This window comes from Neopsephotus bourkii, unplaced genomic scaffold (genome assembly GCF_033783945.1).
Source record: "Neopsephotus bourkii isolate Nb327-2 ecotype Australia unplaced genomic scaffold, CSIRO-AGI_Nbou_v1 NB_988, whole genome shotgun sequence".
Lineage (NCBI taxonomy): Eukaryota > Metazoa > Chordata > Aves > Psittaciformes > Psittacidae > Neopsephotus > Neopsephotus bourkii.
In genome coordinates, this window is record NW_026901480.1 from 26,072 (window position 1) to 38,547 (window position 12,476).

Here is a 12,476-nt window from a genome sequence, read left to right on the forward strand (position 1 = left end):
ACAGGCAGTCCTAGCAGCAGATGAAACACAGATATGTCTGTAGTATTTCCAGCTGGTGTGCTGATGGGAACTTTTCCTAGTAGTCTTTAAGCCTTTTTTCTGTAATTGAAAAAGTGCAAAGTTCATTTTTTCTACATCTGCATTGTTTAATAATGCTCATTGCATGTGTAATGTTTTTGTGGTTTTCCATGCTGCTTAACTTTTTGTTTTGCCATAAGGTTTTACATATGACTAACTGAGAATAAGAAGGAACCCCTTTAAAGAGATGCAGAAACATGTTATTTACGTTTAGAAAAAGAAATCCATCTGGTTCTGACAACACATAACTATTTTGTGTGCTTCTAAAGAATACACCAATTGATGTAATTATCTCGATTAAGAGTGTCAGTAGAGCTAATAAAGAGAAGTGCCCTGAGAACTGCAGCGTCTGTATGGCTTGACATTTGTGCACTTTGGGGACCTCATTGCTGATTGACTTGTTCTTTCACAGTTCCCTTATGGGACAGGGGAACATTAACTCCTGTAAAGCAGAAGCCCAGGAGCAGCTGGGCCTGCTAACAATGGGCAGTATGGATTTGTGCTGTGCCATAAATGAACTTCTCCTCAGGGATAGTCCCGTCCATATCATCCCAGCACGTTTTGTGTTGTTAAGTGCCCTCACACAATGTGGTGCCACTCCACATGGCATGCAGTGCATGTGTGCACTCAGTCTTATGTTACTAAAACGTTGCTCTGGGGTAAAGCTTGTGCCTTGTGGATGTTACCAGTCTGTTCCAGCTAGGCCAGAGGAGCAGATGCAGAAATGGGGCTTGATCAAATCGCCATGATGTAGCCCACAAATCAAGTGAAGAGTTTGCTATGCATGATAGGAAGCCAAGGTCTTCCTCTAAGCTGGTTCACCAAATTACAGTTGAAAAATAATTTGTTTTCTAGAGTTTGTTTTTTTACTTGTTTTCCTTTTTGCTCCTGTTTTTGAATGCTACCTTAATGGTCAAGCACATGGGGACTAAATTAGCAATTCTGTGTGTGTGATTGGCAGTGGGGACAGAGAGGGAACATAGTTGTTGGAGTACGTGCTTTGTCATGTACTTCTTTATTCAGCTCTTGCAAGGGGAGGATAGCTGTAAGCAGGTTTAAGTGCCAACAAATTGAATAGCAGTGAAGAATAGAAGAACAGGAGAAGGCTGAAAAGCCAAAGGCAGAGGAGTCAGTGCCCCTGGAAGGGATGGCAGTGGTAGTTTGGAATGTGCACATTAACCCCAGGTTGTAAGCTTCCAGGAGAAAAACAAGAAAGCAGCTGTAGGAGGAGGTGAGAAATTTCCTAGCAATGTCAAAGTAAATGCTGAAAACAGCATTCACTGGTATGAATATTGCAGCTGTGTTCAGAACACCTTTGTGGTACCTGAGGTGATGTGTGTGAACAGGGCATGGTGCTAGTGTGGCAGTAAGGGGGGAGATGGGAGATGACACCTTGCATTTTTGCAGGTGATCTTCTGGGGGGGTTGGTGTTTGTTTTGTTTAAGTTTTTACTTTAAGTGTTTGTAAGGCTCCTTCTGTAGGTGTCAGAGGAAGAGAAGTTTCTCCAGAGGTTGATTAAGCTGTCTGAATTGGATATCTGTTTGGATTACCCTTTGGAGGAACTCTCAGTTTTTCTGTATGTGTTAGCTATAGAGAGCTGTGGTGATGGCCACCACCAGTTGCTAGGCTCTTATGATTATTCCCCTAACCACGTGTGGGGAAAATTCCCATAAATGCTCAGTGAAAAGTAAGGTAAGTATCTTATTTCTTTGTCTCTGAAAGAAGCTTGTGTTGTTCATAACGCTGTAGTATTGAATAATATAATGCAGATGGTTTGAGTTCTGTCCCTACGCTGACACTTAAATACAACTTTCAGATATTTTAATATTTTGTTGCCACCTATATTCAACTTCCAGTTATTAACATTCGATTTATTGAAGTGTGTATGCAGTGGGGAAGTATTAGATTCCCCATCTCATCTGCTCTTAATAAATTGCTCTCTTCTGATGGTCCCTCAGAACTTTAAGAGGAGATGCAGTTGTACTTGGTAACTAGAAACAGTACATTTTTTTAAAATAGCTATTACTGTAATTCAGGAAACAGATTAGTTACTCTGTGGCTGATATTAAAGGGTTGTGTCTGTTTTTCTAAATACATTGTTAGTCAAGATGATGTGTTTATGATATTATGGAAGCACAGAAATTTGTAGCATTGTATGAAGGCATGTTTCAGCTCTAATCATAGGTACTCTAAACGCAACTTATTGACTGACATGTTATATGGTAAACTGTCAAATATATGGGTTAACTGTCTGTCAATCACTTACTCTTCTGAGCCACCACTGCTGTATGTGTACTACTTATTTTCTTGTTATGGGGGGAGAGTGCATAGTTTGTGTCTTTAAGGAGTAAAAGAAGCATTTTTTTTCTAGCTCTGGTACTGGCACAATTGCTATCAAGTTTTTAAAAGCTTTTTACTGAACACAGAGTGATGTCTGAAACTCCCTTGCTGGTGCCAAGGGCTGACTAGGAAGCATTGGCTGAAAACCTCCTGTTTACATTTTTGCAGAGCTTGTACTCAGAGCTTACAGCCGCATTCAGACTTGAAGACTGAACCATTTCTCTGTTACACTGGCAGTAAAATACAGAGTGTGATTTTCAGTGTGAATTGAAGGTGCTTGGATTTAGATTTGCTTCCACACTTTTAGCAAGTGCAGTGCAATGTTGACCTATGGCACAGGAAGCTAACAGGAAATTAAACATTGCCAAGTGTTGTGAACCTGGTTTCTTTTTTAGTTGCATGCTACTCTTGAACTGCCCCATAATTAGATCGGTAACTAGGAGCTCAAAAAGCATGTTTGATTAGAGTAGTTGCTGTTTCAGTCTCTTGTGTTTGTTTTTTTTTTTCCCCCATGACTCTCTGGTGGTTTTTTTTGTTTGTTTTTTTTTTTTTTCTTCCCTCTTTCTTAGTCTTCATGAAGAAATCATTGACTTTTATAAGTATATGTCTCCCAGACCTGAAGAAGAGAGAATGCGGATGGAAGTGGTGAACAGGATAGAAAACGTTATAAAAGAGCTCTGGCCTAATGCAGATGTGAGTAGGACACTGTTCTGTTTTTTTTAATATATGAAAGCAACATTTTCTGCCTGTTTGCTTTGTGAAGTATTGAATAATGAAAATACTGTTTGTTTTTCCATATTAAAAAAGCATAAATCAAAACACCAACAAAAGGATTTCTGGTCAAATGAGAGAGATGATCTTTCTTCCTAGAATAATACAGGTCAACATTTTCTGTCACACATAGGAACAAAGACAAGCTAGATATACTGTAGTCAAAGAGAGGTCATAAGGTATGGCAACATTTAGTCTCATGAATATTTATTTACTAAAATTAATGAGAACATACCAGGCATGCATGCTTGTAATGTACTGTGTTAAAAAAAAACCCAAAACAAATCTACTGAAAGTCATCACTTCGCTAGTAGCAGGGCTTCTAGTCCAAAGACCTGTGATCCTGAATATTAAGGTGGGATGCCAGCAATACCATGTTTCGTAGACCATGCTATTTTTAATGGCCAGTTAAACTAAATTGACATCTTACAAATTTAAAGGAATGAGGTTTTTTGTACAGGAACAAACAAGTCTGTAGATCTGTGTATTGAGCCTAAAATCTGAAATGCCTCTTTCCACTGAAGATGGGTTTTTGCTAGTACTTCATTCAGTCAAAACAAGTTTCTTCTGTGCAGAGCTATGCTTTATTTCAATTAAGATTGGATTAAAGAGAAGCCAAAGAAGATACTTTTGCATCTCAAGGTGTTTTTATGGGCACACATTTGGAATTTTAGCATAATTGCATCTAGTTTAATTGTACCCCTCTACTAACATTTCCAGAATGGAGATGTATAGCTGTAGTCATCTATCTGTAGATAACAATAACTGAAAATAAGGACTTGTTAGCTGGAATAGTAAACCAAATTCAGACAGCAGAATCTTTAGTATAAGGTATGATCTTTGATCCTGCCACAGTAAAAGATAGTGTTTTGACATGAGTGACTTAAAACCACTGTTCATTTTAGATCTTCTTCACCTGTTTTTTTTTAATGTATTTTTTAGAAATTGGCAGAATATCACAGAATATGAATTCTTTCTAAACTATAGGTATGTGGTGTGTGATTTTGTATGTAAAATACACTCACATTTTCAAGGTGGTTCATATTATGGTCAACGTATTAGTGACATATCATATGGAAGGAGCACTCTTCACTCAGTGATAGCTACCTTTGTACAGCTATGATAGTACAACACATATCTGGTAGTTTTTTCTTTGAATAAAACAACCTTTCCAAGGGGACTCTGTAAGAGACTTTAGCATATCTTACAGGTGTTGTATAGCTCTCCTCTAACCCAGTGAAACAGTGTTGTAGATTCTAATCAAGAGCAGGAGTTAGTGGGCTGACAGTTTGACAGGTGATAGTATAGGGAACACTGTGGGTAGAAACCAGTGCTTGCTCTGATACACCCTGCCAAAGTCTTATAGTAGGGGATTTCACCACAACAGCTGACTGCTTCAGCCTGAAGAAGAGGCCGCTATTTCCTAAACAAGTGTGTGTGCTTCAGACTTAAGTAGTATAATGGGGAAAATGGGTTTGTTACCAGGGGATCTTTCTTTGTTACCACTAACACTTTGAACAGGGCACAAGAACTTAGTGCATCCAGAGATACTCTGTTTGTAGGACAGACTTGATCTGTAAAAGCTAGGCCTTTTGTATTAAAATGTTTGTTTATGTATATATATATATATGACTGGGGGCTTGAGAAAAATGTCTTTCTTTAAGCTACTGAAACTGTTTTTTGTAGCTGTAATCTGTTTAAGAAGGGGAAACAAATTACAAGCCCTGCCACAAGTGACAGCTGGCCACTGGACTTAGCTGTAATGTGACTGAGAGGAAGCACACACAATGTAGTTGAAAACTGAAGTTCACTTTTCAATTATTGCTAGTTAAAACTGCTATGACCCTCTTTGCTGTTCTTGAAAATGATAGAGAGCAAGAATGTGCCAATTTTTCTCAAGTCAGTAGCTGCTCTTCAGAGCTTACATGCATTGTGTGCTGTTGTTACATTGAGGAAGAATTCTCCTCTTATATGCCCTTCCATTTTCTGGAGGCTAGAGAGGAACCAGTGACACAGCATGCCAGGTGACAATCTGGAAATTGCTGTAATGCTATTTTTCTAATACTTACTTTACAGATCTGGTCGGGAACTGAACTGCTGAACTCAACTGTGTTCAACTTTGACAGTCTTTTGTTGTAATTTTTCAGTTGCTTGAGTCATTCACTAACCTTCTGGAAATCTGTATCAGTTTAGCTACTTTATTTAAGTTTTGAGTACACACTCTGAGAAGGTAGAGTGTTACTTGGTCCAATGTTCTTATCTTTAGCTGCAGTGTAAAATGGTAAGTTAATCTTTAAGCTGTTCATTTTGAGTCATAGATGCAGCAAATCCAGCTAAAATAAACTTGTAAGTTAAACATACACATTCAGTTTGTAATTTCTCACTAAACATGTACGTAAGACATACTCTAGAAAAATCAGATACCAAGGAAAATGAAAATCAGGCTTCATGAATCTGAATGTACAGAGTGTGTAGAATGTGTCTGTTCCTGTTCCACTTAGGGAAAGGCTGAAAAAGCAGATGGAGGGAGGGTAAAACTAGGTATCCTAAACTGTTACTTTATATACAGAAGTCATTTGCTCTCTTACTCAAGGGAATGTGCTTAGAAGGAAACATTCCTACTAAGTGAGAACTGTTCTTGGCATCAGCAAGGCTCTGACCATAAAAAAGGCTTTAATTACGCTGAAGCTGAACAACCCAAAACATTAAATGGAAGCATTTTAAGACAAAGTTTTTTTACCAATTGAATATGAAAGTTTTACTACCGAACAAATAAGTAGTTATACAGTGGAATTTAGGATGTATTTGTCATAATGTCCTCAGCTTCGTGTCTGAATATTATGTGGCTTCGTAAATCTGAAAAGAGGTAATGTGGCATACTTCACACAATAAGGTTATGAAAATATTGTCATTGCGAATGGAAGTAAAAAGATTCACTCTATTTAGCTTGACAAACTTCAGAAAATTCTACTTAATGATGTAGAAGAAAGGGAACTCTAAACTAGCTACAGATAGATTTTTGTTTTGTTTTGATGGAGAGCCTTTGGTAGCAAAGAGTTTCCAAGCTTTTGTGGGTTTCCAAGTCCTGTTGTGCATAGTGAGGACGTATTTGGACAGACACTGTAATTAAAGCTCATCCAGGAACTTTGGAATTTAATACGAGTAAGTTTGAAGAAATGTAGGATAAACAGTAACAATAACATACAGGAGTAGGAGTCCATTACAGTACTGTGAAGTCTTAAGTTATCTTATGAATGCAAATACGTATCTCTGTCCACATAGAATAAAACCATAAGTGGCAGCGTTGGCACACTACAAAACTAAGTCTCAGATTTCTCAAGTCATGATAGCATCCTGTATTTGGGATGCTTTAAATATGTACATGGCTCCGGAGCTTGAACAGTTTAAATTCCAATTCTATAAATCAAAATTCTTTAATGGGTCTGTTCTGATTTCCTCACTCTTCCTCTCCCATCTTTCTAGATTTGATGAGAGAGGGATTGAAGTGTGGGTTTCTTTTATAATAATTCAGTGTTTCTCATATTCCAAATTATTGTACAACAGCAGATATGATCTCATTCCTTTCTGTAAAGGTCATATGTTGTATCAGTTTATTAATATTTTCAGGATTTTTTATTCAGTAAAGGCTCTCTTTGCTGTTCAGCTGATCATACAATTTTGTTTGAAAATGTGAAAGGACATTTATTTTTTTCCAAACCCATCGGTGGTTGTTTGATTGTGGAAAAGCACTTTTCAGATATTTCTGGTGGACAAATAAATCCTGGTTTGACTAAACCCAAACAGTTTTACAGAGGATGCTTTTATTATTATCCTGTATTGAAAATAGTAATAATAGTTATTATTACATTCTTAGCTTTGTGATGCCTTTATGCTTTTGTCAAGATCTAGTACAATATTGATGCTAGTTCTGTGGCATCTCTTGCAGTCTTTTCTAGTTTGAGAAGCTGTGAATTTTCAACATTTAAATTACTGTCAGCATGTGCTTTTTTGGGGGATGGGTTGAGGGAGTAAGAAGAGTTAGATGATATGAAAAAATCAAGAGGAAGCATGCAAACTAGCTTCCTACTCTAATAAAGTATCAAAACACTTATTTGCAAAACATAGTTTTTTCCCATTTCTCCCTTTTTCTTGTCCCTAAGGGGAAAAACATAAAAAGTGGGTCACTTGACATACAAATAAGTGGCAATCAAGCTAGTGCATGAGACTCACTGAAGCAGAATACACAAGTCTGTAAGGTGGCTCCAGGAAACACATCAGAAGACTGTCTGGTTGAAAATTAGTCCAAATGTGTAGATATTTTTATTTTGAAGTCTCACCAGTCCCCCTTTGAGACTTAGCAAGAGGCCAACTTCCCTGCGAGGCTTGACTAAGTTAGAATCATAGAATCAACTGGATTGGAAAAGACCTTTAAGATCATAAAGTCCAACCATTACCCCAGCACTGCCAGGACCACCACTAAAGCATATCACTGAGGGCCTCATCTACATAGTTTTTGAACGCTTTCAGAGATGGTGATTCCACCACTGCCCTGGGCAACCTATTCCAATGTTTGATCACCCTCTCTGTGAAATTTTTTTTCCTAATATTCAGCGTAAACCACCTCTGGTGCAGCTTGAGGTAATTGCCTCTTGTCCTACTGCTTGTTACTTGGGAGATGCCAACCCCCACCTCATTACAACCTCCTGTCAGGTAGTTGTAGAGAGCCATAAGGTCCCCCCCTGAGCCTCCTCCAGACTAAACAACTGTGGGTTTGGACAGCTTACAATGGACACTTCCCTATTTAAACCTCCAGTGCTAGTAAAAATACAGCATTATTAAACTGGGGGATGTGAAGCGCTGAAACTTTTTCTTTTTGTTTAAGCAGAAATAAACAGAGTTGTGCTACTTGCTCTGTAGTTCAGAAAAGAACTGTGATGCAATTCTTTTTTAGTATGCAAAGCAATGGAAATATATTAAACTTAGATAATGTTTTTAAAAAGTGAAGGGTATACTTTGAGATATGAAATCAGAAAAGAAATTGTACGGAACTGGGTTTTTCTTAATGTTCTATCATTCTAAAGTGTTTTAAATTTGGGTTATGGTTTTTTGCTAAATTTGGTCATGGTGAAATTTTTTATATTAAAAAGAAGGTTTTGTAATAGAAAAGTCAAAGTTATTAATATTTTGTGGGTAATAACACTGAAGATTAGCAATTTACACTGCACTAAAGATGTAAATGCTTTAACAGAAAAGTGTACTTCTGTTCAGAATGTGCCTGTTGGCAGTACCAAAACATACCAATGGAGGGTAGCAAAAACCGGCTTTTCCAAGCAATTTAATAGAATTTGTTTGTCTTCTGAATCCTGACGATTTAGAATCATAGAATAGTTAAGGTTGGAAAGGACCTTAAGATCATCTAGCTCCAACCCCCCTGCCATGGGCAGGGACGCATCACACTAAGTAACGTCGCCCAAGGCCCTGTCCAAACTGGCCTTGTATAGTGCCAGGGAAGGAGCACTCACAACGTCCTTGGGCAACCTATTCCAGTGCCTAATCACCCTCATAGTAAAGAACTTCCTTATGTCTAACTTGAACTTACCCTGTTTTAGTTTAAACTCATTTCCCCTTGTATTATTATTACAGTCCCTGATGAGGAGTCACTCTCCAGCATCCTCCTAGGCCCCCTTCAGACACTGGAATGCTGCTATGAGGTCCCCACGCACCCTTCTCTTCTCCAGGCTGAAGAGCCCCAACTTTCTCAGGCTGTCCTGCCCCCTTACCATCCTTGGATTTGCTCCAACAGTTCCATGTCCTTTTTATGTTGAGGACACCAGAACTGCACACAATACTCCAAGTGGGGTTTCACGAGAGCAGAAGTAGAGGGGCAGGATTACCTCCTTCAACCTGCTGGTCACGCTCCTTTTGATGCAGCCCAGGATACGGTTGGCTTTCTGGGCTGCGAGCTCACACTGAAGCTGGCTTACGTTCAGTTTCTCATCAACCAAACCCCCAAGTCCTTCTCAACAGTGCTGCTCTGAATCACTTCTGTTCTTGTGTTTCAGGTGCAGATATTTGGAAGTTTTAAAACTGGTTTATATTTACCTACAAGGTCAGTAATTTTTCAGTGTAAATTCTGTACAAAAGATAGCCTTTCGAGTTTATACCTTTGTAGTGACTTATTTAATCTAATATGTTACTTGTGTGTATACTTGTTATATTAAGAGAGTGTTAAGCTATTAGTACTCTGTAAAGTGTATACAAAAATTAGTAATTAAGACTCTTAACTGTAGTACCTGTGGCTATATAGATTTTTGCATGTATTAGTAAAAGATCTGAAAATACCATGTTGTCAAAAAGGCTTGTTTTGTGACTTGGCTTCTTTAGTGACTGAACAGAAATAAGAGTTTGACCTTAAAAGAAAAGCTAAAATTTATCTACATAGGTGATTAAATTGAAGCATTTAACTTTACCTTCTTAATGATAATCTTAGCACTGAAGAGACAAGATTGTATACAGAATCGCTTTTTTTCTTTCACTCTTCTTTACTGAGATCTGTACGATAGCCACCATCTACATTTTCCAAATTTATTACTAGTTTTCATAAAGTAATTTTTCAGTTACATTGGTATCTTCTATGTAGAAATTGTAAATATTTTTGACAATTAAATAGAAATAGAATGAAAGGCTTAAATGGCTGTAGGGGACAAAAACATTTAAATAGCATAAGTCCTGAAGTTAACACTTGAATTAGGTTCTGTACTTTGGGAACATGAGGAATTGGTATTTAGTACTGACTACAAGTGCCAGATACCCAAGTCATCATTTCATGTAGTTTTGAAAAAAGAATCTGACAGATGTTTTAATACCTGTTTTAGTCTAAGGGGTTGCAGGAAGACTCAGTTGCTCAGTTTCTGTTTGGAAAGTCAGAAGTAAGGTGTACAAATACACACTGTTTTCACAATGCCTCATTTTTAGCTTTTTTTTCATTGATTTTAAATAGGCTTGATTAAACTTGATGGGTTGCTGATAATGCGAGAGAGCTATACCTATCCACATGACTGATTATTTTGAAACTGATGCAACAAAAACACTTTACTGTTGTCTATTTGATTTCATATGCTGCCTTTTCTCCATACTTGTCTCAGCTGAGTTTGGGGGGAGAAAAAATGCTGATATTTTTAAACAGTACATAAGTGTCGTGGTTTAACCCCAGCCAGACAGCTTGTGCACTCACTCCCCCCCCCCGCTTCTTGCCCTCCCCCTACTCCTGGAGGGAACGGAGAGGAGAATCAGAAAAAAATGCAACTCCCACGGGTTGAGATAAGAACAGTTTAGTAACTAAGGTATAACACAAATCACTACTGCTACCACCAATAATAGTAAAGATAAAGGAAATAACAAGGGAAGAGAATACAACACCCCATCACCAGGTGACCGATAACTCGCCCCCCCCAGCCCGACCAAGCACCGACCCATACCTCCTCCAACCCTGCAGTCCACCTAGCCCTGGCAGAGCATGAGGCTCACAAAGTCCTTGGCCAAACCAAAACATCATTTTTATCAGCTTTGTTCCCAACCCGAAAGTCAAAACATAGCACTGCACCAGCTACCAAGAAGGAGAAAAAACGACTGCTACTGCTAAACCCAGGACAATAAACCAACAAAAAACCCTCCTGTGGCAGTACTTGCTATACTTTCAAAGCAATGACAGTTTGCATGGGGGTAATTAATTCACTGTTGCCTTCTATCCAAGCTTCCTTTTGCTCTAAGTTTTCCCTACCTGTCAGTAACTGTAGAGTTAATTTAAATTTCAGGTTCTGGGATTCAGAAAGACCTACAGTGTGGGTTTTTTTATTCTGTTATTCTGTGTTATATTTTGTCTAATATTTTACTTAAGCTGATATTGAAGGTTTGGGTAGAGGGTTGTTTAGCTGCTGTGCATCTCTGTTATTTTTCATAGAATCATAGAATGGTTAGAGTTGGAAAGCACCTTAAGATAATCTAGTTCCAACATCCCTGCCATGGCCAGGGACACCTCACACTAAGCCATCTCACCCAAGGCTTCATCCAACATGGTCTTGAGCACTGCCAGGGATGGAGCATTCCCAACCTCCCTTGGCAACCTATTCCAGTGTCTCACCACCCTAACAGGAAAGGATTTCCTCTTTAATATCCAATCTAAACTTCCCCTGTTTAAGTTTTAACCCATTTCCCCTTTGCCTATCACTACAGTCCCTAACAAAGAGTCCATCCACAGCATCCCTATAGGCCCCCTTCAGATACTGGAAGGCTGCTATGAGGTCTCCACTGCAGCCTTATCTTCTCCAGGCTGAACAGCCCCAACTTTCTCAGCCGATCTTCATATGGGTGGTGCTCCAGTGCCCTGATCCATCCTCATGGCCCTCCTCTGCACTTGTTCCAACAGTTCCATGTACTTTTAATGCTGAAGACACCAGAACTGTACAAAATACTCTAAGCGAGGTCTCACAAGAGCAGAGTAGAGGGGCAGGATCACCTTCTTCGACCTGCTGGTCACACTCCTTTTGATGCAGCCCAGGATACGGTTGGTTTCTGGGCTGCAAGCACACACTGAAGCCGGCTCATGCTCATTTTCTCATGGACCAACACCCCCAAGTCCTTCTCCACAGGGCTGCTCTGAATCTCTTTTCTGTCCAACCTGTACCTGTGCCTGGGATTGCTCCGACCCAGGTGTAGGACCTTGCACTTGGCATGGTTAAACTCCATAAGGTTGGCATCAGCCCACCTCACAAGTGTGTCAAGATCCCTCTGGATGGCATTCCTTCCCTCCAGTGTATCAACCGAACCACATGGCTTGGTGTCATCGGCAAACTTGCTGAGGGCGCACTCAATCCCACTGTTCCTGTCAGCGATGAAGATGTTAAACAAGACCGGTCCCAACACTGATACCTGAGGGACACCACTCGTTACTGGTCTCCAGCTGGACATTGAGCCATTGACCACAACTCTTTGTGTGCAGCCATCCAGCCAGTTCTTTATCCACCAAGTGGTCCATCCGTCAAATTGATGTCTCTCCAATTTACAGACAAGGATGTCATGTGGGACAGTGTCAAATGCTTTACACAAATCCAGGTAGATGACATCAACTGCTCTACCACTGTCCATCAGTTCTGTAGCCCCATCATAGAAGGCCACCAAATTGGTCAGGCAGGATTTCCCCTTAGTGAAGCCATGCTGGCTGTCACCAAGCACCTTGTTGTTTTTCATGTGTCTTAGCATGCCTTCCAGGAGAATCTGCTCCAGGATTT

At 39.4% G+C, this 12,476-nt stretch overlaps 1 protein-coding gene and 1 long non-coding RNA gene across 2 annotated transcripts in view; one reads left to right on the forward strand and one right to left on the reverse strand.

Annotated features, from left to right (window-relative positions):
* Positions 1-9,236, reverse strand: part of LOC133215438 (uncharacterized) — a 32,322-nt gene extending 23,086 nt beyond the window's left edge. The window contains exon 1 of the long non-coding RNA XR_009726408.1: positions 9,192-9,236. This is a non-coding gene — a long non-coding RNA (uncharacterized LOC133215438). The remainder of the gene's footprint in view (positions 1-9,191) is intronic.
* LOC133215437 (terminal nucleotidyltransferase 4B-like) overlaps positions 1-12,476 on the forward strand; it is a 53,688-nt gene that overhangs the window by 21,477 nt on the left and 19,735 nt on the right. Inside the window, exons 2-3 of the mRNA XM_061359466.1 lie at positions 2,988-3,111; positions 9,252-9,298. Coding sequence (XP_061215450.1) covers positions 2,988-3,111; positions 9,252-9,298 — 171 coding nt within the window. The remainder of the gene's footprint in view (positions 1-2,987; positions 3,112-9,251; positions 9,299-12,476) is intronic.